The sequence below is a fragment of the Podarcis melisellensis genome, assembly GCF_964234715.1.
Source record: "Podarcis melisellensis genome assembly, chromosome: 3".
NCBI classification, from domain to species: domain Eukaryota; kingdom Metazoa; phylum Chordata; class Lepidosauria; order Squamata; family Lacertidae; genus Podarcis; species Podarcis melisellensis.
This window is the reverse complement of record NC_138530.1, coordinates 72,450,659-72,478,342: the sequence shown is the minus strand read 5'-3', so window position 1 is coordinate 72,478,342 and position 27,684 is coordinate 72,450,659. Positions and strand designations below refer to the sequence as shown.

The window sequence follows — 27,684 nt, the reverse complement described above, 5'->3', positions numbered from 1 at the left end:
TAGTTCTGTTATTCATGCCTGATTGCAAGGCACTCAGTCACCTTTTAAAGTGATGAGTGTTGAAACTTGTTTGTTTTCGTTAGAAGCAGTCGAAGGAGCTGGAACAGCCAAATCCTTTTGCCTTAGAAAGGTATATAGTAAGCTGCCTAGTTATCTACAAAGTATGCATCAGGTGCTACTGTGTTTTCTGTAATCAGTTTAATCCAGTAATATACAAGAAAGGTGAGACTAGAACAAATGTAGCAGAAATGAACCGACTGGATCATGATAATCACCCAGGATTTAATAAGTAGCTACTGAGTTTATTTCTGTTGAGTATAATGCTGTGCTAGTCCTCCCACCAATGCAAATACCTAGGAATGACTATTTATATGTGTGTTTTAAGGCAGAGGCTAATGACCAATGTCTGTAAATTGTCTTTATTGGCCTTAAAAATTCATTGCCTTGTTTTTATATTTCAGCACAAAGCCATGTTAATCCAAAGCAGCCAGCTAATGACAAAGATGAACTTTATCTAAAAACTGTTCCCAGAAGAGAGCACAGTGTGAAGGAAATCCTGAAAACTGATTCCAGTAATCCCAAAGGAAAGGAATTATTTTATAGCCACATTTATCCACATACTCAAGAAAAAGACTTGGAGGGCTTGAGAAAAAATTGTAGTCCTGAAAAGCCTTTCTATCCTCGTATTGTCTACCCAATCCGACCGCCCATCCCTGAAGATTACCTGAAGGCTTATAGGATTGAGAGGCCAAGTTACATTGCCCACTCACCTATCCAGTCTTCTACCACACCAAGCCCCTCAGCAAGAAGTAGTCCAGACCAAAGTTTGAAAAGCTCAAGCCCTCACAGCAGCCCAGTTACAGTCTCACCCCTAGCTTCTATGACTCAAGAGCACAGAGAACCTTATCCTTACTTGAATGGACTCTATAACTCAGAAGGATTAGGGGCATATTCTGGGTATGCACCTTCAAGCCATCTCCCACAAGCCTTTCCCTACCACAAATTTTTGTTACCACCATATGGCATGAGCATCAACAATTTCAACCTCTTTCCAAGGATGTATCCTTTCTACAGCAGCCTATTCAGTGGAGGAAGCATCCCCAATCATATGCTGAACTCCTCTCCAGGACTTCCAAGTTCCTTGCCATCTGATGGAAGCCGACAGCTGCTGCAACCTGACCATCCAAGGGACTTCCTCATCCCTGCACATAACAGTGCCTTCTCTATCACAGGGGCAGCTGCCAGTATGAAAGACAAGCCATGTAGCCCAACTAGTGGATCGCCCACAGCGGGCACAGCGGCCACTTCAGAACACATAATGCAACCTAAACCTACCTCAGCAGTGTTGGCTGCCACCAGCAGTGAAGAAGCCATGAATCTTATCAAGAGCAAGCGAAACATGACTGGTTACAAAACCCTCCCATACCCACTGAAGAAACAGAACGGGAAAATAAAGTATGAATGCAATGTCTGCTCCAAAACCTTTGGTCAGCTCTCTAATTTGAAGGTAGGCGTTTGAAGGAAAATATCATTTCTAGACCTCATGGATAAACAAACAAACAAACAAAACCCCAAACCAATCTGGTTACTGTCTCTCTGGAAAGTCTTTCTTAAGCACCTGTTTCTTCTAGGCTTTAATCACCTATGTTGGTTTTAGTATAGTATCTTGATATTGTGGTAATAACTTTTGAGGTTTAATAAACCTTTGAGGTTTAATTACCTTTTGACATTTTCAAATGATAACTCCCTGCAACAATTGAACAAGTTGATTTTAGCATGTAGTGGACATAATCTTTTCATTCTCATTCCTTGTGGGGCTTTTGTTCTGATAACTGCTAAGTGAGAGCATCCATGGAATAGCCAGATTTAATTTGTGTTCTTCGTTGGATCATCAATAAGTGTAAAATATCCCTAGAAACTTAGAGAACAGTTCCACTGCTGCATTTTTAAAAAACGTACTTTTTAGGGAGCCTTTTTTAAAGCCTATCCAAGTTAACTGTATATTGTGCAACTTTGGGCAAAAGTAATAAAAGCAACAGTGCCTGGTATTTTAGATACTCAATAATTAGATTAGGATATTTAACACACTATCTTGGAAGCTATTACGAAAGTATAATAAATGTTCTGTTTCTTAAAAGGTTCACCTTCGAGTACACAGTGGAGAAAGACCATTCAAATGTACTACTTGCAATAAAGGATTCACTCAGCTGGCTCACCTCCAAAAGCACTATCTGGTACACACAGGAGAAAAGCCCCATGAATGTCAGGTATGTCACAATTAGTATATAATGAGATCATGACTTGGGTGCAAAATAACATTGAGGCAGACTTGAGCACACGACTGGAACACACAACTGTTTGTTGCTGTCAGTTGTGGTTTTCTAAATGGAGATAAATGAAAAAGTAAAAAGACTGGATGACACTTTTTCAGAATTACTTATGCATTTTCAAAGAGCAACCTACCACCTTTCTTCTAAGGTTCTCATTCTCTCCTCCCTGATCAGGTCTGCCACAAGCGATTCAGCAGCACGAGCAACCTGAAGACCCACCTGCGGCTACATTCTGGAGAGAAGCCTTACCAGTGCAAGCTTTGCACTGCTAAATTTACCCAGTTTGTGCACTTGAAACTGCACAAACGGCTCCACACCAGAGAGCGCCCACACAAGTGTATCCATTGCCACAAGAGCTATATCCACCTTTGCAGCCTCAAGGTCCACCTGAAAGGCAACTGCCCTGTTGTCCCTGAACCCACCCTTTCGACAGAGGACCTCAACCGGATCAATGAAGAGATTGAGAAATTTGACATTAGTGACAGTGCAGACAGGCTGGACGATGTTGAGGACAACATTGACATGGCATCTATAGTAGAAAAAGAAATACTTGCTGTGCTTAAACGAGAGATGGAAGGAGCTACTCTTAAAGCATCGCTGCAGAGGAACCTGGGAAATGGGCTGGTTTCCTCAGGATGTAACCTTTACGAATCATCAGATATGTCAATTGTGAAGTTGCCTCAAGGTCATCCACTACCTCGGGTACCTATAAAGGTCAAGCAAGAAGCAGTTGAACCAATGGACCCTTAAATGCTGTGGGGTGTGCGTGTGCGAGAGAGAAGTGTGTGTGTGTACACATGTGCATACTTGCATGTGCATTCGTATGTATGGCAAAGTGGTTTGTGTTGTTGTTTTTTAATTTATGACTTGGCAAGTCAGGGTGCCTGTAGCAATTGCTTGTATATAGTGTCAATGCTGCAAAGCAATCTTGGCTTACAGTAGTTTATCTTACTCCATTTGAAAGAAGGAACTCCAAAGTTGTATTCTCAGGGCATGAAAAGAGGCAAGGACTGTGTATTACCTCTGCTACTTCCAAAAAAGACAATCTTTTATCCATAATCATTTTCCAGTAATAATTTATTATGCAATTTACCATTAACAAAGCAATAGATAGAAAATATTCACAATGATAGGAAGTTTCATTATAAGGTTGAATATAAGTGTTCATATATATATATATATTGTCTTGTGGCCATTCTTTGTATAATTTCTTCCTGTGCATCTGTTTAGCAAATTAAAAACCAGCAACCTAAGATTGATGGGGAAGCAAAGGGGGGGAATGTTACATTCCTGATTTAGAAATTAGGTTTTTGTTTTGCCAAAGGTAAATACTAGAGTTTCCTCCAGTTAGAACAGTGCTGTATAACTGAACAAAGTGGGTAGAACTGTGAAATTTCCCCAAAATGTATGCAGCAGCCAAGAGGAAAACGCCATACTGGTATAGGGATAGAAAAGAGTGATGCGGTGATTTTCTGTCTACAGTACCTCAATGTCTAAGATGAATAGGAAAGTAAAATCATCTGCCAGAAATAATCCATCAAATAGATTTTCTAAACAAACATGTTGCATACCTTGACATTGAGAGCAATAGTATTACAAAATCACTTATTTTCTTCTTCTCACAAACTGTTTGTATACATATGCAAGGAATAATATCCCAAAGATGCTGTCTGAAAGGAGAGTATTGCTGAGATTTTTGCCAGTGAAGTACTAGGGGGGGAATCTGATTCCTAGGCTCCCTGGGAAAGATGTGCCAGATCTCCCCCAACCCCATTCCCTCTATCTACTTTCCTTGGGTAGAAGTCCTTTCTTGGCATACTTTATTGGCTCCCCACCCTTTCCCTATATGACTCAAGATTTTGCTCAGTATTTGTATTAGTACGTTTTGTGGTTAATTTAATTAAAGATAAAAAGGGCATTGCAAAGTTGCTGAACAACAGTTACCTCATTGAGTGTGTCCAGTGGTGCAGAAGATGTTGTTTTATCTAATGCTTTGCTACTTTAGAGAACAAACCAAAATGTGCAGAGGAGAAGATAGAAGGCACATTCTTTTCTTTTTTGTAAATCTTTTTTGTTTTGCTAAGCCCAAAGATACCATGTCGGCATACAAGGTGTAGCAAAGAATACATGTATATTTATAGATATTTATGCCAATATACCATGTATGTGTGTGCATGCGTATATTTTATACCACTTAAGTTTGTGAGACAAACCTTATAATGAAATCTTACTTGCATAGCTTGCTTCACCTTCCAAAGGTATGACTTAACAGCCTCCAGCCCATGCTACTGTGCTAAGGAAATCAGTAATTGTAATTCCGAGTCTTAATCCTCCAAACCATTACTCACAAACTATTTGTCCACATATTATAAAATTCCCACAGAATTCTGTGAAGATTATGTGGCTGAGTCTTCTATCCCTCCCTCTCATATTCTTGCAGAAGACACGTCTGTGGAGGGGGGGGGGAACACTTTAAGAAATCGTTGCTGGGGGAAAAACAAAATCTCACTCACCTATGTATGGTATAAATATAATACAGAATGGTAATTTGTTTTTATTGTGCAGTCTGTTGACTGGATCAATAAATAGATTGATTGAGATAATACAGATTGGTAAAGGGTAGGAAGAGCTGTTTAAAATGTCGAGTGAAGTCTGCCATTGTTTCCTCTGCTTCTTAAAAGGTGATCGCGTGATCACATGTACGTAACGGAGGGAAAAAATAACAGCGTTGTTACACCCTGTTCTACTGTGTGTATGTATATACATTCCTATCTCAACATAGTCTTAAAGAGTTAGACTGTTTCAGAAATGATATCAATCTAATGCCTTCTTATTTAAGATACCAAACATATCTCTGGTCTAAAAGTAGCTCAAGGAAAACTTTTAAATATAGCTTTTTTGAAGGAAGGGCTACTGTTCATTACATTTCTGCTCCCGTAAATTGTGAGGCAAACATATTTAAATGTAGCAATGTTTCATAAATGTAGGATTTAACTGTAGGATAAACCAAAGTACCACTACTATGACTGGACACACTGTTGCTTTTATTAATTGCCTGTAGTGCTTTCCTGTATTTGATACAAAATTTTACAAAGATTTATATGCATCAGCTTTAAAATTTGCTTCCTTTATGTCCAATCTTCTCTCAGTTTAGGACCTTTACATGTGAATGTAGCAACAATCAGTGTTGGTTTTTTTAAAGAACAGGCTCTGACCAAAGTTAACAGGCTTTTTACTTTGCTAGAACAAACTATCTTATGTTTACGTACTGGTTTACATTGTTATTTATGTGCAAAAATGTCAAAATGTAAATTAAATATAAAATGTTCATTGCTTTACCCAATGAGTCAGCTCCATTTCTTAGATAACTTGTGGTATTTCATTTCCACTTCTCAGTAACATAAGGTATATGACAGGTTAAGAACGTTTCTCAGCCGGATGGTCACATTACCTTGTGGGGGAACTTCCTGAAGCCACATGCCAATGGGTGGATGAGACCACAGACAAAAGTGTGCAAAACAATGGATGGAACCTTTGCCCTGTAGCAAAACTTAAGAGGTTTCCCCACATAGCTCTGCCCAGGCAAACAGAAGGCATTGTTATAGCTTTTATCTCCCTTCATTTGAAGATCACTGTGTGGTTCACAACATAAAAATACAAAATGAGAACACAAAATGCATCACAAAACAAAAGAAACCAATAACCCTGCTCCCACAAACACATTTAAAAGGCCATAGAACATTAACCAGCTAAAGGCCTGGTTATAGAGAAATGTTTTTGCCTGGTGCCTAAAGATATGTAATGAAGGCACTAGGCGAGCCTCCCTTAGGAGAGCATTCAACAAACGGAACTGCTACAGAAAAGGCCTATTCTGGTGTTGCCCCCTTCTGGGCCTCTGGACGGAGGCACCCAAAGAAGGGCCTCAGATGATAACCATGTTGGTTTATAGGGAGTGAGGTGGTCCTTGAGGTATTGCAATCCTGAATAGGCTCCATTAAGTGGGCGAGGGTGTTCAGAGACACTCATGTCAATGACGTGAGCCATTTGGATGTTCCAGAGATCGACCAGGGCTTTGACAGAAGTGCCAGTCATATCAACTGGAAAATCCCCCAGAGCCATCTGGAAGCCCACTGGATCTCTCAGCCCCCACACAACTGGACAGAAAGCCTGAAGAGAGAAAATAAAATTTCTATAGACCACAGCAACTCTCCCTCCCCAACCTTCAAGTCTAACAAAGTTCTGAGTACCCAGGTGGGCATAGCACTTGAGTTTGCTATTAGTATATACAAGGGAGAGCCGGAACAAAACCTTGCACTGTGGAATGAGCTTCCACTCAGACTTTCAGCCAGCAAGCTATTTCCTTTGTGAAGATCTACAATTCCATGCCCTCTCACTGCTTTTCCATTCTCCCCTGCCGCACAAAAGACATTTCGGGATTTTGTGTGTGTGTGTGGCCATTGAACATGCTCTGCTCTTGTTAGGCTGTATTTGGGTTCCCTGCCACCCACCCTCACCCTTTATGGGCTTTGGTTTTCTAAAGCATTTTGCATGACAAACCAGTCTTCTGATAACTTTGCTCTTGGGTATGCATTGTGCTTAAGTACTATAGACTCCAATGGGCTTTCAATATGCCAAGCGTCTTCAAAATTGTATATTTTCCTTTGAGAGGGAAACATTTGGAAGTTGTTACATTAGACACCTAAAGCCTCTGTGTCTCTCTGTATTGCAGTTTGGTTTCTACCTGGACAGCAATAGTCCCATATTCTGCATGCCAGACAAGTCCTGATACATTTTAAAGAAATTAGATGTGAATACAAGCTAAGTCTCAGAGAGTCACGAAGCATTCTTACTTCCTTCCCTCTGCACCAGTCTCAACTGCATAATAAACGGGACTTTTCCCACAAAGCTAATTCCACATTTGCTATTTCTATCAGCTAACAGCAGATCTAAAACAGGATAGGCCATGTGGCATCCTTTCCTATCTAAACTGGTAGAGGAATAATGTTCCTTTTCATATTGAGACACTCAACTCCGTATGATGTTTTAAAAGTATTCCTCTGTCCTCTTAAATTCATTTAAACATCTGTCTAAGGAATTTGAAAAACTGCCAACACAAAACTGTGGAGTTAAGAAAACCAGAACACCTTTGTCATAAATGTGCCAAATGGTGCATGTTATACTCCTATATTCTACAGGTTTTTTATATAAAAAAACAACACACACACATACACAGGTACACATACACACACACCTTAGATTAACCATTACCACCATAAATCATACTTCATTACTTGGCAAAGAGAGACATTAGTGCTGGAGAGTTATGTCCTGGGGTCACTTGTAAGCTTTAGAAGATGTTTCATAAAACACATTACAGTCAAAAGGCAAAGTGTATTAGAGCCAGCAATCTCATCAGGCTGCAATGGGCCAGCAGCTGCTGCTTTTGCTGTTCTGTCAAAACTGAAGCCAGAGAACAAAATCCACTGCCCTTCCTAAGATTAAAAGAAAGCAATTAATAGACTGATTGGACTTGGACGGAAACACCCAGTATAAGTAATAAACACCGCTGATAAAATTAAGCCCTGGCATTATCAATTGCCTCTTAACACTACTGTAGGTTTCTGCAACTCTCATGGAAGATTCTTTAACACAGTGCTGTAATAAAGATGCTTACTGGTTTTATAGATGCTCACTTGTGCTTTGCCAGTTATTCTTTTTTTGGAAAGGAGTTTATATACAGAAGATCTGGGTGCTGTAAGATGGAAGGCTGTTGAGCATACATGGTGTCCTCAAGCCCCCTTTTGCTGGAAATAAGCTACAGATCATTCCTGCCTAGGGAGGAAATGGAACCCACAATCTTGCTAGAACAAAGAGGACCGCCATGCCAGCCCCTACTAAACAAGTTTCATACACGAGTGGGATAGTAATAGTTGAGTTGAGTTGAGGGCAGGTTGGGAACACAGGGGTGTATCCAATGCTGGCTGTACTTAGCAGAGCCATGGAAATGAATGAACATGATTAATTTAAGAACCATTAATTTCAATGGGTCTCTTCAACTGGTAAAACTTAACTGGAGAAAACCAACAGTATTAGCAAGGCTACCAGACCAGCAGCAAATTTGTAGCAGGAGGAGTCATCCATATTAGCCACCCTCGGGTTTCTTAAAGGGCAGCTTCTAGATTTTTTGGACTACATCAGCTCCAAAGAGCATGGCCAAAACATTTAGAGAGCACCAGGTTCAGGAAGTCAGTTATAGAGTATCTTTCAGTGTAGCTCCTGAGAAAATGAGAACTTTCTTTTCTACTGAGGTAAAGAGTACCACAGTTGCTTCATTGAGAGTTTGCTTAATGTTTATCCTCTTTCTGTACTCTTGTCTATCAAATGGTCAATGCAAAATGAAGCCAGGCAGCCACATGAAGCCTCGGTGCTCCTCTAGATATAAATAACTGACAGAATTTGCCTCATTTTTAATCAGCTTCCCCATCACCACCAGTAAAACACAAACACACAATTATTCAAGGCCCATCTGAGCAGTCTTATTTGGCCCAGTTAGAAGACATTTGTTTTCTCAAACTGTCAGCAAATTTGAAAGGTGGAAGGGTACATTTTTTATTATTTTAAAAAAGTGAAAACTGGGCTTATGAGCAAGCAGTTAAAATGCTGTGTGGTCATGAGGTTTTAAAACACTCTTTGAGTCGAGTCATATGGAGAATTGCTTTTGCAGGACCTTTGAGCTGGAGTGAGAGGCTCGTGTTCTAACCTCCCTTTACAAAAATGAGTGCATGTCGTCTCTGTGGGTGTGAAGTATCTTTGCTCTCCCCTACTGGCAAGTTTCATTTTGATTTGCCTTCAGAAACCCTGAGGACAATCTGTGCTTGACTTATCACCACAGAATATTGACAGCATGACTTCATCACAAAACCTAAACCCAGCAAAACCTAAAGTGCCTTTCTACAATAAAATTAAGTGAGTCAATAAAGTCAGTCAGTTTGCCAGAAGCTGCCTTGGAAGGTGAATTGTAATATGGAACCAAAGTGCCTTTTTAGTGCTCTGCCAAACTTCCAGCAATATTCTACCTTTTCTCTTAACATTGGTAACAACCAAAGATGAGTAAGGAAACATCCTAGTAAGCCTTGTTATCGCCAAAACTCAGTGTATTTTTCAGTGGGCAGGAATGGGAATGCTGCCCTGTGCACTGGGCCTTAAGACATTAGTAGTAGTTGTGGTGATTGTGGTTGGCAGCTGTCCATCTGTCTCAGGAGACAATTGAAAAGTGTGCCTTCAGAGTTACGGTGCCTGCGGCTGGGGCAGATGAAGGTATCTGGTTGCTGCTACAGGTGCACCATGGCATTTCTTCTTTCTGCACTCCTCCCAGAAGTCATTCCTTCTCTGGTAACTGCTGTAGATACACAATCTGACTGTCTCCAGGCACTGTATTCGCCTGCAAGGGATTCCCACATAGTGGGGTTAATGTTGCCAGCCTTCAGGTCACGTTTGCAGACATCTTTGTAAGGTAGATTTGGTCTGCCAACGGGCCTAATGCCTGAAACCAGCTCCCCACTGAGCTTTAAGGGGGAAGTTTGCCATCATCCATTCTGTGTACATGACCAAGCCAGTGTAGACATTGCTAAGACAAAAGTGCAAACATGCTGGGAATGTGGCTCAGAAAAGCACATCTTTGTTTGCTGTCTTGCCAGGTGATGCCCAAAATCTTCCTGAGGCAATGCATAAGAAAGGCATTGAGGTGTTGCTCCTGGCGGGTGTAAGTTGCCCACAACTCACTTCCATAAAGCAGTGTGCTCAACATGCAAGCCTGGTAGACCTTCATCTAATAATAGTAATTTCCATCATCTGCTTCTCTTTCAAACTGAGGTCCCTACACTATGATTCATCAACGATTTCTTTATCTGGTTACTCTTCTTCACATTCTTCCAGTTCAGGAAACCACCAGTAGGTTCACTTTATCCCAGTTCTGTTGATGGGAACCAGTGGCACTTGAGATGTTTCTTGAGTTCCAGTTCCCAATAGTCCTAGCCAGTGTGGCCAATGGGTAGGGAGTTGGAGTTCAACAACATCTGGAGGGTCAGAGGTTCCCCATGACTGGGATAGGGAGAGAAATAGGAACATGTAAGTATTGTCTGTTTCAACCTGCAAAGGTTTTGACTCAATCAGATTGCTCCAAATTCAATCAGTGCATCTCCCATAACTTGCTGCTGAAATCCTGTAGCTTTTTAACCTTAGGTGTTTAGTTTAGGCCAGGGTTTAGTTTTGTCTTCTTGTGCTGTAGTCCCTCCAGATAGCAATAACGTGGCAACACTGGGAAAGCATCACAGAAGAAACTAAAGCAGAAGGAATCCACCAGCAATGTACCAGTATTGTGCCAAGAACATTTTGCAGAAGATACCTGCAAGAAAACACCAATCTGGAGGGAGCCCTGGACTTCTTCCGTACAGGACAACTGCTGCTAGACTTCTTGGGACTCTTAAGCAAACTTTTCAATGCTGATTGAAGTGAATATTGGAGAAGATTTTGACTCTCAGGCAGTGAACTGGGTATTTTCATCTTTTTTAGTTCTACATATGGGCTCCAGGCTGAAACAGACACTGTCCTCCCTCCATTCCTCCACCCCTCCATCACTTCTCCAAAATGCATTATCTTCACATCAAAACTACAGCTGGTCCTACAACTCATCCCAGAGAAACTTATTATCTCTCATCTGTTGCCAGAAATACTCCACGCCATTAGAGGGCTGGAATCTTCAAAAATGTGCTGAAACCAAGTGGCCTATCACTTCATGTAACTTAGGAACAAATGGGTATTGGACTGGACACTCATCTTTGTTCCTGCTTCAGATCTTGAACCACTCAAAGAAATAAAAGTTACATTTTCTTCCCAAACCAGAGATCATAGCACTGTTCTTTGAGAGGATGATGAAAGGGAAGCTTCTTTTTGCATTACTCGATTTTGCCTGAACATGATATAACGAAATTGGAGCATCATTCTTTATTCCTACATATATTTGCCACTCTTGATGATTTCCAAATGCAGACACCTATGCTAATTTATTCACATGTTCATTCTGCATTCTGCGCCTATGAACTTGGATTACTTTTCTGTTGCTTTGCAATCCTTCCACTTCACAAAAACACACACAAATAGAACAGAAATCTCACATTCCTGCAAAATTGGAGAGGCGGTATTTTAAACGAGCTCTTGCTGACAATTCTAGCAAGCAGTTCTTTTGACAATTAGAAACTTCCTCTCCAGTCATACACCCTGAACAGCAAAAGCAAACATCCCAGTTGCCACTCATCAGCTTTGGAACTAACTTCCTCCAATTTTCAAAGAAGCCAGCACAATGCAATGTAATATGCTTTTACTTGAATGCTGGGAAAGTATGTTGATGATGCATTTGTGAATGTTATGTACCCTGAGCTTTTAGGAATAATGTGTGCAAAAATCCCAAATAAAAAAAAATACTGAACAATAACAAAGAAATGTAAGGCAATGGTAACGGCAATGGTAACAACAACCATTACTTGCACGTTCTCAAAGGCAGAATAACTGTGTGTCAGACTGGCTCGATAAAACTTCCTCTCTACCTACCCTCAGCATTTTGTTATCTTCAAACCAAGTGTGTGATTGGTGAGGCAAACAGAAGATGACCACACATCTTGTTCTCTCACATTTGAAAAGCAATAACTATCAACCCTAGTTCTATGCTCAGAATCTCTTAACTTCATTCATGAGCTTGTATTGAAAGTGTGAGGGAAGCTAACCCTTTCCCCCACTCTTGAACAAGCTCACTTTTTGAGGAAGGCATGGTGGTTAAAGTGGTCTAAGAGCCATCTAATCCAAGTGAAGTGATCTCAAGTAGGTGGCTTCAAAGTTGCCTTTCCCCACTCACTTCAATTCTTTGTTTCCTGGCCTTTTACAAACTGATGTATTAATACAAGTGGCGCAACAACTCCAGTCATTTATCTTCCATTAGTTTATCTTGCAAGTTTGACCCTGAAGTAGGACTCAGGAGTAGAAATATTACACATGGAGATTGCACCCATTTAGCACCATTTGTTTTCTTCTCCCAGCCTCACTTGCTCACTTCACTTCTATGTGTGAGGGAGAGGATAATATAAACAGAGTGGAGCTCTTAAACAGATAGGTGCTGTGTTCACTTCTGCTCCAGGTGTTATTGCAGTGACACACAGTGAGTGTTACTGCATTAACTGTCAGTTGATTCCCTGTACACCCACACAAACACAAATTACTCCTACCATGGTGACCTTGCCAGTATTTAGTAGGCCCTGGTGTTTTGTTTTGTTTTGTTTTAACATGCTTCCTCGTTTCTTCCATTATGTCTCTCCTGACTAATTGAATGGGCTCACCTCTTTCTCTTCCAACGCACAATTTGGTAACAATGGAAATTAAACTTTATACATATATTGGTTGCTGTTAAGAAGGAAAGTCCATTGGGGTTTATGGTGCAAAGTTATTGTTTTAGGGGTGTCTTTATCTTTTTTTCCTTTATTTTCCTTTTTTTTGGTGCAATTATATCCAGAACCCCTGGCCTACCTGGCAGCAAGTCAGTATACCAAGCCCAAGGTTCAAAGTCCAAGGGTCAATCCACACAAGCAAAGTCCAACAGTCAGGAAACACACTTCAGGGTCAAGCCAATTCCAAAGTCCAGCAGTCAGGATAGAGTCAGTTCCAAAGCACAGCCCTGTAGGGGTCCAAGAACACCCAAGCCAAGGTTCATCAACATGGACAGCAGACACAGCCCCTCAGCTCTGCTCCCCTTTTGTACTTTGCTGATTGCAGCAGCTGAGTTTGACGAGGCAGGTGACCCTCACCTGTTCCAGACCTGCTCCAGCAGAGGAATCACACCCCTCCTCCCAGAAGTAGGGAGCTGGGCTGTGGGTCCTTGCTTGCCTCAACCTCCTAGAGCACCACTCCCACGGCTCCTCATACCTCAGGGCCCACTGTGTTTGTGGGGACTGGGCCCCCTCTGGCTCTGGTGATAGGTGCTGCTGCTCTGGTTTGTGCGCACTGACCTCCATCCCCTCATCATCCTCAGTCACCCTGTGAGTACTTCCTTCCCCATTCCCTGCTTGCCCAGTCTGCTACACCCCTCGCAGGGATCCTCTTCCTCCCCTCTGTCATCTTGCCAGTTCATGACAAATTACAAAATGTGCACGCTTTGCACATGTGTGCTTTGCAATTACAGTTTTTAAGAAGCAAACGTTCATTTTACACCCAGGGCATTGTTGGGATGTTAGGCCCACAAGGCCTAAGACCCAGGCCTTTTGTGCCAGGCCTCAGATTGCCTTCTCCCTCTTTTTAACTTCCTTTATCTTTTTTAAAAAAAATTAGGGCAATTGGGAGTGCTACAAAGTGAGATGCATGTGAGACTTTAGCTATCACACACCCTAGGCTGTGTACACACATTTGAACCCTATCCTTCTCAAAAACTCTAGGCCACTGCAGCTTGATAAGCTCTGTGAGAGGTGAACTACAGTTCACCTAGGATTCTTTTTTTGGAGGGTGGGGATGTATGCTTTAAATGTATGTTGTGTATGTGCCTTAATTTGCCCAGAGGCCAAGGCAAGCTGCAGAGAAACAGTCAGGACATGCCCAGGCAGTTCTCCAGCAACCAGCCTGCTCTGCTGCCACTGCTGCTGCCCACCTCTGTGTGAGACAGGTACTATGTGTAGAGAGGGGCAGGGTGGGAGTTTGGGTCAGCTGTAAGGTGCTTGGCAAAGTCTAAGGGGAGTGGCAGGGAGCTGGTGAGGTCTGGAGGGATTGGCGAGAAGGGGTTCAGCTACTGGTAGTTTTAATATATATATAAGATCTTCTGAATAGGTTATGTGGGGTGGGGGTAGAGGGTCCACTCAACACACAGCCCCAGAAAAAATGGGACATTCTGTATTTTCAGGTGAAATCTAGATAGCCATTATAGGTGCAGCACTCTCACACCCCGAAAAAAGTGGGGGGGGGCAAAACGATGCCCAGGTCATGTTACTTGCCCAGGAGCACATCTTGGAAGGCACATGGCATTGGAAAATGTTAGATGGTATGACACAGTGCACTCAAACCAGAAAATCTTGTTGGTCGCCATATCTCAGAATAAGTCCTGACAGAGTACGTTTTGCCCTATGACAGTCAACCTAAATGTGCATCTATAAATATAAACTAGCACATGCAAGTTTTAATGGGCATTTGTACAGTGGGCCTGTACCCCAAGTGTTTGAAGTAATTTACCACACAGTCTCCCTACTTTATACCTTAAAACCGGGATTAACCATATATTTGAATGGGGTATATATGCATACTCCACTCACCCCTATGATGGAGAATACATGCATACAGAACCAACACCAGAGATAGGACTATGGCAAATATTTTTACCTTTTGAGCCACAAAAAAAACAGGATTTTTACAAACCATGATGAAGCAAGGAGGGACAAATCATTCCTTAGAAATGAAACAAAAAACCTGTAACCTTTCCTTAAGGAAAGGTATCCAAACCGGAGACAGAGATGTTTACCAAGCACACTCTCATCCATTGGGCTATACAGCACAGGTATAGCGGTTAAAGTTGACTAACAGAAAGACCAAAACCTGCTTCATGCCTTAACTGTCTCTGCCTCTTAAAGAATATTTTCACTCCCATTCTACTGGTCTACTTCTAGTATAATGGATGGGCTTGAGATGAATATCTTAAGGCAGTAGACTAAAGGGGTTGGGCTTAACTCCAATACCCATGGTCCTCCAGCTGTTGTTGGACTACAACTTCCATCACCCCAAACAACTGGTCATGCTTGATGGGGATGATGGGAGTTGTAGTCCAACAGCACTGGGTAGGCCAGAGGTTTCCCAAGCCTGTTTTAGTGTTAAAGAAGAATCACCTCGCCCTCCACTTTTAACCAAACTAACAACTGCTTGTCTGGTTTGTCCTTCCATTAAGTACTCAGGCAGATTACCAATCTACCAGGTAGGTAAATGTGAGAAAGCCTTGACACTTGATAAGACCACGGACTTTTACCACATATAAGAATGTGTGGCAGGAAAAACACCCACCCGCACTCTTATGTTTGTACTAATACAAGAAAGCAAGTAACCACATGGCAGAAAACCTGACCACATGACAGATTAGTTGTCAGTGTGTTCAGCCTTTGTGACATGACAGTGAGGCCTCCCAAGCTGTATATGTTTTTTTTTCTCTTAAAACTTTAATTAGCCTCTGGTAAAAGCAAAGTAAAACTGGTTGTTGCAGTCAACAGTTTCCTCACATGAATTAAGTGTTGGGGCCAAATGGGCTCAGCAGCTGCTCAAAAGGAAGGATGAGTACTTGTCAGTCCCTTAAAATAGAGCTGTCTATCAGGTTCTGCCTCTTAATTAACACGCCCTTCCGACAGGTTTAGCCAAATTTCTGCAATTAGACGTTCGAGAGGAAGGCCACTATATATTATTAACTTTATATGTAGGGTGTGTTCTGACTCGTGCCTTCAGCCACACTTTGGCATTCAGGCCTTGCACAACAATAATTTAACAAGTCCGTCACCACATGACCTTCTGCGCATCCCTTTTACTTTGTGCACATTGATGTTGTACACAAAACCTACACCTAGAAAGCTTACCTGTCCTGAGATGGAACAAGTCATACTAGGGATGTCAATCAATTCAAAATGTTGTCATTGATCAGCCACAGGTGGCTTCTTCTTGTGCTCAAGACAGTAGTACTACTTATCTAAGCTTAACTTAGCTTAACTTGTCTTACAGGCACCTCTGGAGGAGCTCCATAAAACTGCAGAATCATAAAATTATACAGCTGGAAGAGACCCCAGGTATCATCTAGTCCCAACCCCCTGCAATGCAGGAACCTCAGTTAAAGCATTCATGAGAGATGGCTTAAGAACCTCCCATGAAGGAGAGTCCACCACCTTCCTTCATGAATTGATTGCTCCTGCTATTTTCGTAAGTCATTTAGAGGTGTTAGTAAGCTCAGAATACAAGAAATGTGAAGGTTTTTGTTGCAGTGGTGCTTTATGGAAGCAGCTTTGGAACTTGTTGGATTTGGTTACATCCATGCTGAGTGTAGAATAAGAACAAACCAACCATAACAAGATGGGTCACACAACACAGATAAGCTTGGTCCCCCCCGGATTTTTCCAGAGAGTTTTGTATTTTAATACAAAGTTCTTGATTTGCCCAAGGAGTGTCTCCAAATGCTATGCAGTTCTTACAACACAATACTTTTTGACTCCTTGTCGACAGTGCCAGAGTCTGGCCTGGAGATTCCATAGTCTGGCTCTTCTCCAAATAGTTCAATCACCTCTTAACCGAGAACCAAAATAAAGAGCTTGGAGTGAAATGTGTCAGATTTAACAGTGATTGTTTTAAATCTTTTAACCCACACAATTGGCTTATGTTATATTCAGGGTCCAAATAATCTGATTTCTCTGTTGGCCTTGTATTAGAAAGCAAGGGCTCTTGACAGTGAAGTCAAGTCAAAGATACAATTTAGTCACCTGCACCCCAAAATTATGGTGACAGATCAAAGGATACACGCCAACATAATTTTCAACTCTTTGGAACAAGACAGAATCAGCATCAGTCCTGCTAATCCTTAAACGTGGCCTTAACATCACACTCCCTCTTGGGCTTCTCCATCTCCCTGTGGCATATGTTTGACCCATCTTATTGCTCCTTGTCCTAGATTGGTGCAGTGTAATTCAGTGGTGACAGTCTGATGGCCATCACACCACACCCAAAACACTTCTGGGCTTCGGCTGTAAAGCCTATTAGTTAAGAATCACCCTCATTCCTCATTCTCTTCTTTTTCTTTGCTGACACCATTTTGTCTTCCCATTGTCTCTTCCCATTTTTGTTTTCTAATAACTAATCTACAACACAAACACTTAGAGTATATGCATACATTTAATAAAAATGAGAAGGAATATAAATCGGGAGGGGAAAGATTGGGAAGGTAAAAAGAGGTGCTGGGGAAGGGGGTGATGGTGGGAGAAACAGAGTGCCTAGTGGAAGGGGACTGCACAACAACCAACAAGGAGGTGGAATTGGCATTCCAGAAAAGCAGGAAAAACTGCAATGCTATACACAAACACTGGGGAAGAAGGAGGAAGTCCCATTGCACCCAGTCCTTCTGTGTAAATATGCATAGTGTCACATATGCTGGGGGTGGGGAGAGACTATTTGCCCGCCCACCCCAAGATGTTGAAGAAGTGCAATTCCCCTTAGTCCAAGCATGGCCAAAAGCCAGGGATGGTGAGAGTGGTAGTTCAGCAACCTCCAGAACATCAAAGGTCCCTCACAGCTGAACTATATGCCTCTGAGCACAGGTAAACATGGAATAGCTAACAGGATGGAAATGCCATTAATCTAAACATAAAGGTAAAGGGACCCCTGACTGTTAAGTCCAGTCGTGGACAACTCTGGGGTTGCAGCGCTCATCTCGCTTTACTGGCCGAGGGAGTTGGCGTTTGTCAGCAGAAGTTTTTCCAGATCATGTGGCCAGCATGACAAAGCCACTTCTGACGAACCAGAGCAGCGCATGGAAATGCCATTTACCTTCCCACCGGAGTGGTTCCTATTTATCTACTTGCACTTTGACATGCTTTCGAACTGCTAGGTTGGCAGGAGCTGGGACAGAGCAACGGGAACTCACCCCGTCATGGGGATTTGAACCGCTGACCTTCTGATCAGCAAGCCCTAGGCTCGGTGGTTTAGACCACAGCTCCACCCACATCCCTTTAATCTAAACATAAAAATCAATAAATGGGCAGAGCTATCCAATGTGTCTCTAGCAGACACAGGAGCCAATTCCTAGGGGTTGAGGTCTCTTTGGCCCCCAATAAAATATTTGAGGGTGCCAGCCCCCCCCCAAAGATTATGGGTATTGCCATTCAAATGTTGGGTGTGTGTTGCATCTTGTGATCAATTATGTGAGGTAGGGCTTACCTGCCCTGCCAATATTTTATTCAAGTTGGCTCCGCTGCTAGTGGAGGAACTGCTTACTAGGCCCTACTGGCCTCATTCTGGACAGGGCAGAAGGTGTTGGTGCTTTCTGTGGCAGATTCTGCAGTCATACCTAGAAGTTTGAGGCTGGGGCTCCAGACTGTGTGTCTAAGAATAACTTCTGTATTTTGTAACAGAGAATACTTTACCTGTGTTGTTTTTGCTGTAGCGCTGAACGATGCATGAGTGAGACCTGTGATTACTGTTAAGTGAAGTATTTAAACTTACTTAATGTTGTAGTCAATTCACTGTGAGAGGGGTAGAGGCGGGAGAGCTCAATCATGAGGGTTTAATACTCTAACAATCTATATTTCCCACACTGTGCAAACAATGCACGTATGTCTCTCTTGATTAGACAGTGAGTCAACCATCGCACACTTTTTTTCTTTTAATTCAGGCAATCAGGCAGTCACGCACACACATGGAACATCAGGATTAACTAGTACTTTCCAGCAGTTTCCTCCTCCCCTTTCCCAGTTTTTCTGTTTTATATTTTTACTCCAATTGGTTTTAATGGAAGGGAAAATAACTACATGAGTTCCAGCACTGGCATTGTTTTTCCTCCCTTGTCAGGGGCATGCCAACGGCACAAGACCATATTTTAATTATCTGGATCCAACTTCTTTTCCGATCTGCCACTCACATACCCAGCACTTTTTCTTCTACCATTGTCACAGGAGGATCAGCAATATCCAACAGCCCTCAGCTGCCCTCCTAAGAAGCTGAGAATTGCTTCCAAAAATATCCAGAACTATTAACTCATCCTCCCTACAGTCCCATCACCTGCTCCCTTTACTGGCATCTACAAACTCAGCAGAGACATCACCTTGCCAACAAAGGTCTGTATAGTTAAAGCTATGGTTTTCCCAGTAGTGATGTATGTGATGTATGGAAGTGAGAGCTGGACCATAAAGATGGCTGATCGCTGAAGAATTGATGCTTTTGAATTATGGTGCTGTAGGAGACTCTTGAGAGTCCCATGGACTGCAAGAAGATCAAACCTATCCATTCTTAAGGAAATCAGCCCTGAATATTCACTGGAAGGACAGGTTCTGAAGCTGAGGCTCCAATACTTTGGCCACCTCATGAGAAGAGAAGACTCCCTGGAAAAGACCCTGATGTTGGGAAAGATTGAGGGCACAAGGAGAAGGGGACGACAGAGGACGAGATGGTTGGACAGTGTTCTCAAAGCTACCAACATGAGTTTGACCAAACTGCAGAAGGCAGTGGAAGACAGGAGTGCCTGGTGTGTTCTGGTCCATGGGGTCACGAAGAGTCGGACACGACTAAACGACTAAACAACAACAAAAAACTCATCCGTCACTGGCCTCTTTGTGACATCATGTCCTTCCACTCCTGTCTCTCTGCCGCACATGCCTGGAACCACTGCTGCTCATGAAATCCTTTCATAAGAACACCAGAAGAGCCTGCTGGATCAGGCCCAAGGGCCATCTAGTTCCAGCACTCTGTTCTCACCATGGCTAGCCACATGTACCAGGAAGCCCACAAGCAGAAGCTGAGAGCAGCAGCAGCACTCCCCCCTCCTGTAGTTTCTTGCAACTGATATCAGAAACATATTGCCTTTCACAGTGAGGGCAGTACACCCTTATCATTTCTCCCACTTCACTGTAATTTACCCCATCCCTACTACTAATTTCTCAAGCTCCCTTGTCTCCCATTTTGTTGCCCACTTAACACTGATTGGAATTACCTCTGGGAAGGGACCATGTCACTTCTAGCTCTCTGTACGGCAACCAAGCTACAAAAAATCCTGAATATGAATAGTAGCAATAGCTGTTGACTAACTCTCACACCAGGTTTCAGGGCGCCCTTGCGTATCTGCCACAAGGTGTAACATCCTACTCATTAAAAGTGAAGTTCTTTCAGCATCTGCAGGTGAAGGGTCACTACTCATTTGAAAGATTGTAATTAAGTACAGTAATAGAGTTTCTCTTAGTCGTGATTATGATTCATTTCCCCTCACACTCCACCCCGTTTTCACACAAACACTTAATGCCAGAGATGATTCCTGTTCCAACTGCATATACTGGTAAGTCAAGGAACAAATGGAAGTCTCTGTTCTGTAATCACTTCTTTAGAAGAAATGTGTTGTAGTTGATCCTTACCACCCTGACCCCCCACCCTTTACAGTTTGGCCACAATCCAACCCAAATTCAACACTTTTGTTTTAAAAAATCAATCACTTTTTAATCCCATTCACTTTAATCAAATTCATAACAATTCCATCCGCTTGACCACTGTGAGAACAGGATGCTGGGCTAAATGGGCTATTGGCCTGCTCCAAAAGGTTCTTCTTATGTCCATATATATATACCGGTAATTTCAAAATTAAACAAATAAAAGTGTTGTGCTATAAACCACCATGGAGCATTTAACTCCCTATGGGTGATCTAATTTGCATAGAACATACACTTCTCAAGCTTGATTTGGGAAACCACTCTACCCAAAGGCACAGAAACACACCCTTAATGGTGCATTGTTCTTTTGGGAGAGGGGGAGGGGACCCCAGAAAGTTGCACAAGATCTATGTGCTTCATTCAGAGTTGCTGCCTGCCATTTAGGGTTAGGTGTTTATAAAGCTTTCATGTCAGTGTAGGTGGAACTACACATACTGTCTAATACTAAGGTTGCTTAAGCATTTTACTCTGCCTTTAGGAGGAACAAGAATTACTTCACTGAGTACCTTTTCAAAATTAATTTTTTATTTTTTAAAAAACTTTTGTGTGTGTTAGTGACAAAATGACCCAGAAAAGACACACCCTTCCAACAGCCTACAGAAGTGAACCAGAAACAACATAGCCCACTTTTTCATACAGAATATGAAGACAAACTGCAGGAAAGAAATTGGAATAGACAGGCCTCATTCACATGACATGCACATCACTTGATTTATGCATGTTCATTCAGAAGTACAACTGGTGCTATTTTTCAAGAAATGGAGCTGCCGGAACTCACTATGAACACCTCCTCCATTCTCTTAGAATGGCAATGACGCCCACCTGGGAGGTGCTGGAAGTGAGTTCATGTGAGTTCCAGCTGAAAAAAAAGCCCTGATTATAATCCAGTGGTTTCCATGGGGTTTACCCCCCAAAAAATGTCTTTAGGATTGCAGGCTTTCAATGTGATTCTATGCATGTCTATTCAGATGTAAGTCCAGTTGCATTAAGGATGCTTACTCCCCAGAAACTGCAGCCTAAGGTACCTTTTACATTTCCTGATCACAGGGTGGCTTGTAAGATTCCCGTCAGACCACATCATTGAATGTGGCAAGGTTGGAGGTGATGGAAGGGTTTGAGAGCAGAGTTTTCCCCATGAGATGATTCTATAGGCAGAAGAGAGGAGTAGCAATTTCTGCCACTTCCTCCTCTACCTAAAGACTCCATGAAAAGCTGATCTGGAGTGTGACCCACTGGAACAGCGCGGGAGGTGGTGTGGGCGATGGCAACAGGGGAGGCAATTGACTCAAATCCTCCACCCATCCCCTTCCTGCAGCAGGAAAACGGAAGAAGTGCTTCCTGGAAGGGTATGTCTGGATCCAACCCATTACTACTGACAGCTGAACATGTGAACTGACTGTTCAGTTGAAAGCACAGCTTTGAAAGCAGAGTGAGGGATGTGAAAGCTGTGTCCAGTGTTGTATCTATGGAGGTCTATTTGCATAAGGAGCTCCAAGTTGCACTTATCATATCTTCAGCACATGTTATGAACCCGCCTGCAGAACAGAGAATCCAAGTGTTATACATGCATGTTTGAACCAGTCTTGGAAAATGGGGGACCAAATTTAAGGGATCCGATTCTGATAAAAGCTTTCAGTACTTTTCCACATTTTACTGACAAGTGAAACATACATGTCCTCCAGATTCACTTGGAATTCTTAGTTCCATCCCTTTTCATACTGGGTGGCACCAGGTGATAGAAAGAAAAGTGATAAAGAATCATAGTAGCTGAGCAAACCCTTCTCGGTGATTTATAATTACTATGATCTTTTTTAGAACCATAGATGAAAATTGAGAATGACTTTCCATAGCCCTTGATGTTAAGAGTCATTTCCTCTAACATAAAAGACATGAGCTAAAAGGGAGCCCTTGCTTGAAGTGGCATGACTTGAAAATCAAACTCATTCACCCCGGTGAGTAACAACACTACATCCTTGGCTGCCAACATTAAATTTACATAGGCAACTTTCTATTGTACGAAATTGATGAATCACAGGTTCTTCTATTGTACCTTTTTTTCTTCCATGGTTATTATGCTTTCCTTTTCCTCCTCTTTTCAGTTCTTCTGAAATATGATTAAACACTGATTATTGTGAAGACTCCACCCCACCCCCTGGCCACCAGTCTCTTCCTGATATCCTCTTCCACAGGGTTTGCACTGAAGTAGGAGGCCTGAAAAGCAAGCATGCCTAGACATATAGTTTCCTGAGGGCAAGCCTTAAGATGCTCCAGAATGTCAATTAATATAAAAGAGAACCTTTATGACCACCACAAGGCTGTTATCTGCCAAAGAATAGAAAAGTAGCCGTCAACCAGCAAAAGAGGGTATCATTAGAAAAACCTGGGAACAACTAAGCTTGATTAAATTGTCAGCAATGTTAAAGAAAAAGGATAATTACCAAGAATAAATTAAGTCCGTTAACAGCCTATGCAAAAAGAGAAGCCATTACTTCTTTACATTTTTCCAGTTATAGTTGCAATTGTTACTTTACTTCCCCAAGAGGATGTCTTAGACTGTCTTCATATGACAAACAGTGTAGTAAGAGTTATGTCTCCAGCATGAGTCTTCCTGGAATCATCACGCTTGTGAGAGGGGCTCCATGCCTTGATGCTCACGCATTAGTTACCCTCCCCTTTTATTTAAGAAAAACCACATGCCAGCCACAGCCATTTGCCTACTCAGCAGGGGGTAGCCCTCGGTTTCCCCAGCTGAAAACAAATCCCACCACTAGCAACCTCAGCCTTATCGGAATTTGGTTTGATAATCTGGGAACGTGGAGTTACAGGGCTTTGAATTAAAACGCCCTCTTAAAATGGTTTCTGAAATCTGCTCTATTTACGAGTTGTGAAAAGTTGCCTCATACTGTCTAGTCATAACATTAAATGCCAGAGACAAAATGCAGAAAAGGGAATTCCTTTCTTCACAAAAACACTCGCTGCGTGCTTCTGACAGGCCAACTGCTTTTGAGTTAGGACATGAGCTGGCATGGCACTTTTTGTTTCAAAGGGAGACAGAAAATGAAAGGGAATTCAAAATGAAGCAGAGCAAATTTATGTTCTTCAATGGGGATACAGGAATCTGTGCATGTTTAAAGCAGGCTTTAGTGCCACCATCCTTTGGAAATACTGTGTGCGCATTATCTAAATGATACCGAAATCCAGATGCAAGCTCTCAGAAATAGAAAACCAAACTATTTTGGAGAGCGTGGGAAGTTAAGAGTCAGTTGTTCCTATTTATTAGTAATTATTTTCAGCTGTGCTGGCAAATGATTAAAACAAATTGCTAGCCTTTAATGATACGTTGTATTTCCCTCTTTTTCTTCAACAATCAAATGGAAATTATTTCATCAGTAGAAAAGTGATATACTGTACCTGATGCTGGAGAATATTGGGAAAGGAAAACAACATGCAAAGTCACCTTTTGGCATTAGGGCAATTTCCATTAAATTTTTGGGGCAGGAATTCAGCAGCTGATGCAGGCATGACTTGCTATTTGGTTATTATATTCTCATTTACATTCTTCAATCACTACTGTGTTTCGGGATGGTTTTCTTTTTTTAAAAAAGAAAAGCCGCAGAGTTATCTGAGCAGGGGGAACGCTGTATAACTAGAAAATTGTGTCTGGCCTTAATTTAGTTAAGGAGATAGGCAAGCTTGCTTCCGTGCCCCATGAGGAATGGCAGGCACAAATCAAGAGTGCCTCTGACTGCACAACTGAGGCAGGGTGTTTATTCTAACATTCCTATTCTTTTGTGCTAAAATGCAACAAACTCAGCCAGATTATGACTAGGGATAACAGTACGCTTTTCAAAGTCTTGCTCTGAACCCCTTAGTTCAAATAATGTGTAGCTCCAACACAACTGTCTCATTACAATTACTTGCAAAAGATGTTAAGGAATCCATAAAATAAATTCATGCAAATCAATTATCTCAGAATTACTTTCTGAGAAACTATTTCAGTATTTCCATCAGTTCACAGAAGTAAACATGCTTGGAAGAAACATAGTATTCCATTCATTGTAAATACAGAGGAACAATCACCTTGAGGCCTAGGGGAAGTACTTTTTATTACAATGGCAGCAGAATGGTATTTACATTTTCCTGTTTGTACAATGACTCTTGCTGCTTTGCTTTATCATTATCAATAGCAGTCTTTCATTAATTGCACAACAAGCAGATAAAGTAATTATTAATCTTCCATTTCCAGACCATATTATTTATAGGGCCTTATTTTTGTTGTGTTAGGACACAGCAAGACAGCATTTATTTATTTATTCTAAACAAGGCCCTGTCAGAAGGCTTACAATGCAAAGAGTATCAGTCAAACTTAATATAAAAGTCACCATACATTTGAAGAAAAAACACATTCAAAACCACCCAGTTTTTATACTCTGTGACTACGATCCTATGCACTACTTTACTATTATTATTTATTGAATTTATATACTGCCCTATACCTGGAGGTCTCAAGGCGGTTCACAGAACAAAAATACTTTAGGATATCTCCTGGGCTTGTTTACATTTAGTAGGATTTTTCTCCAAGTCCATTTTAAACAGGAGGCCCTGCCTACAGCTGCATGGCATGTCACAAAATGGTTTTGTCAATTTTTCCGAGTTCCACAAGACTTTTTAGCAGGCAGCAAAAGTAGGGCATCACATGTGTGTTAGAGGTGAAATGCATACTAGATTAGACTAGAACTGCTATTCTAATCTAATGCACATAGTTAAAATAACAGTGATCTGAAAAAACTTTTTAAAAACCCTGCTCTTTACACGTATTTATACTTACTCGAAAAATCAGGGGTGGGTGTGTATATTCGTGTGTGTAATATATCAGGAATTGGCACCTGCTTGAATTTCCCCATCTCTTTTGTTAATCTCACGTTTGAGATGTGATAACGAGTATATGCGAGTTAAATTTCATTTTGCTGTTGTATAGTGTAGGGTGAAAGTGACCACTAGAGTCTTGAGCTACTGTATTAAGTGACATCAGTTATGGCTACTCTGGTTTAAAGTATCATGCTGAGGACTCCAAGAACTATGCTCTAGAAGGACTCAGGTTTTGGGATAAAGTTCCATTTATGTTCTGATGAATAGGCAGTTGCATTTTTTGCTAAGCAAAATGCCAACCTAAAAGAGTCAAATTTCACTAGTTCAAAACACTTTAAGGCAAATGATGGAAGGAGACACACACTTTTAATCTCATTAAAACAGATGTTATCCTCCAAAGCATTCTTAAATCATGAGATTGTGCACACGTGAATTCAGCCACCAACCATCCATTGGTTGCGCCATCAGGTGCAGAGCATTTTCCTATATGCAGATACAGCTTGGAACAGGCCAACTAAATATACACCATCTCAAGCTTACACTAGACACATAAAGATGCAAACAGGACTACATGGGAGAATCTTCCCTGAATGTCTACAGGGAACAAATAAATTGCCCTTGGTATGACACCGAAGCAGAAGGGGTGTTACATCCTATTTCTTACTTCTAATTTAGTGAATAGCTGGCACTACGATATAGCCAGAAAAAGTGAGCTACTGCTTTTCTTTTTTTTGCATTCCTGCTTTATTAGAATATTTAGACTCAGACTATAGTACACAAAAGCAAGCTTGATTAAATTCAGGCATCATATCCCACCATGGCTGAGGAAGCTGAGCTACATTTCTTAATGGACAAATTAGCATTTGAAATTGGCAAGCAAACAATAAATCAAAAACTATGTTTTAAGTACAGTTCTTTGGGGCTAGCTGTAGTTTGGTGTGATGCCTGAATTCACAAACCAAGTCTCATCAATTACTCCAACTCCAGAAGATTCTGTAGAATGAAAATAATGCTAAGCAAATAGAAAATTAAGAGCAAATGAACAGCTTATAACCATGGTGTGACCATTGTGTGTTTAATGCTCAAATCATTGTTTAACACCTGAACTATGATTAGTTAAAACAATGGTTTGGTGTGGTGTATGAATTAAGGACTAGAAATGCCTTTCTGGTGCTAGCTTATACAGACAAGTTTAGTTTCCAGGAGTATCTGCCTAATAGACACAAAGCTTTTTCAGGCATTCAAAATCTGTGCAAAGTAACTGCACAAGGGAGGTTACAGCCATAAGTACACAAGCTCCACACACCCCTCCACTGTTTTAGATGCCCTGCATATGCTGAATAATAATTTTCTGAAGCAGGGAGCCCACCCTACTCATCAAAGCATTCCACATCAAAACAGTTGTTTTATGCCCAGCAACTATTTCCTTCAATTATCTTAAATGTTAATTATTATAAATGAGTAAAGCAATCCGTAAACCAGCCTATAAACATCTGAATAGGATTCAACAGACTGCATATTTCCATTCCACTCAATTTAATCAATTATGAAGTCATTTTTGCTGAACTGTTGAACTGAAATTTTATTTGACAAAATACTAATTCTTAATATTTGCCATTGAAAGGGTTAAAAAAGAAGTAACATTGGTACAAAAAAGGGAAAGTTTAGCAGTCATTATTTCATTGAAAGCTTCGTACACCCAAGTTACAGCTTAAGGGCCTTAGGGAAAAAGACATGTTTAGACGGCTGGTCCAGAGTAGGGCACAACAGTTATGTAAGAGCTTAGTATAAAATTGGCATTGCCAAAAATGCAACTTATTGAGTGGAACCCGATTGGGGTCACTTTGCTGACAAAAGGCATCCACCAGTAGAACAGGGAGAGAGGCCTTTATTATTGATTCTCAGCTTTGCAGTTCCCTGTCATCACCAAATTTGTCCTGAAGGCTTAGGGGTTCACCAGGATAGACATGGGATGAGGCACTGCCACTAACCATCTCCTTCCTCATTCCCCTGTCAGCAAATCCTTCTCTCAGCAGAGTAACACCAAACTAGCTTTCACTGATTGTTGCTTATTTTACTAAAGGAGATTAAAGACATTAGACCACTATTGACAGAGTTGAGGAACCTGTGGCCCTTTGAGTGTTGTTGGACTAACTCCCATTATACCTGACCGGGGGCCATGCTAGCTGGGGCTGATGGAAACTGAGACCCACTACTATATGGAAGGCCACAGGTTTCACAGCCTTGCTTTA

The 27,684-nt window shown here is 41.5% G+C and overlaps 1 protein-coding gene and 1 long non-coding RNA gene across 6 annotated transcripts in view; both read left to right on the top strand.

Moving 5' to 3' along the window:
* Positions 1-5,668, top strand: part of PRDM1 (PR/SET domain 1) — a 91,065-nt gene extending 85,397 nt beyond the window's left edge. For all 4 annotated transcript variants that reach the window (XM_081904627.1, XM_081904628.1, XM_081904629.1 and 1 more), the window contains 3 exons: positions 462-1,507; positions 2,139-2,267; positions 2,505-5,668. In XM_081904627.1, the coding sequence (XP_081760753.1) occupies positions 462-1,507; positions 2,139-2,267; positions 2,505-3,080 (1,751 nt within the window). In that variant the 3' untranslated portion in view covers positions 3,081-5,668. The remainder of the gene's footprint in view (positions 1-461; positions 1,508-2,138; positions 2,268-2,504) is intronic.
* A 7,377-nt stretch (positions 5,669-13,045) lies between these two features.
* On the top strand, positions 13,046-24,566 carry LOC309366175. Of its 2 annotated transcripts, XR_014166547.1 has the most exons (4): positions 13,046-13,411; positions 16,110-16,304; positions 22,379-22,515; positions 22,663-24,566. It is a non-coding gene; the product is annotated as an uncharacterized lncRNA (long non-coding RNA). The 2 variants fall into 2 exon arrangements; XR_014166548.1 differs by having other exon boundaries at positions 13,050-13,411; positions 22,379-24,566.
* Positions 24,567-27,684: the final 3,118 nt, after the last annotated feature.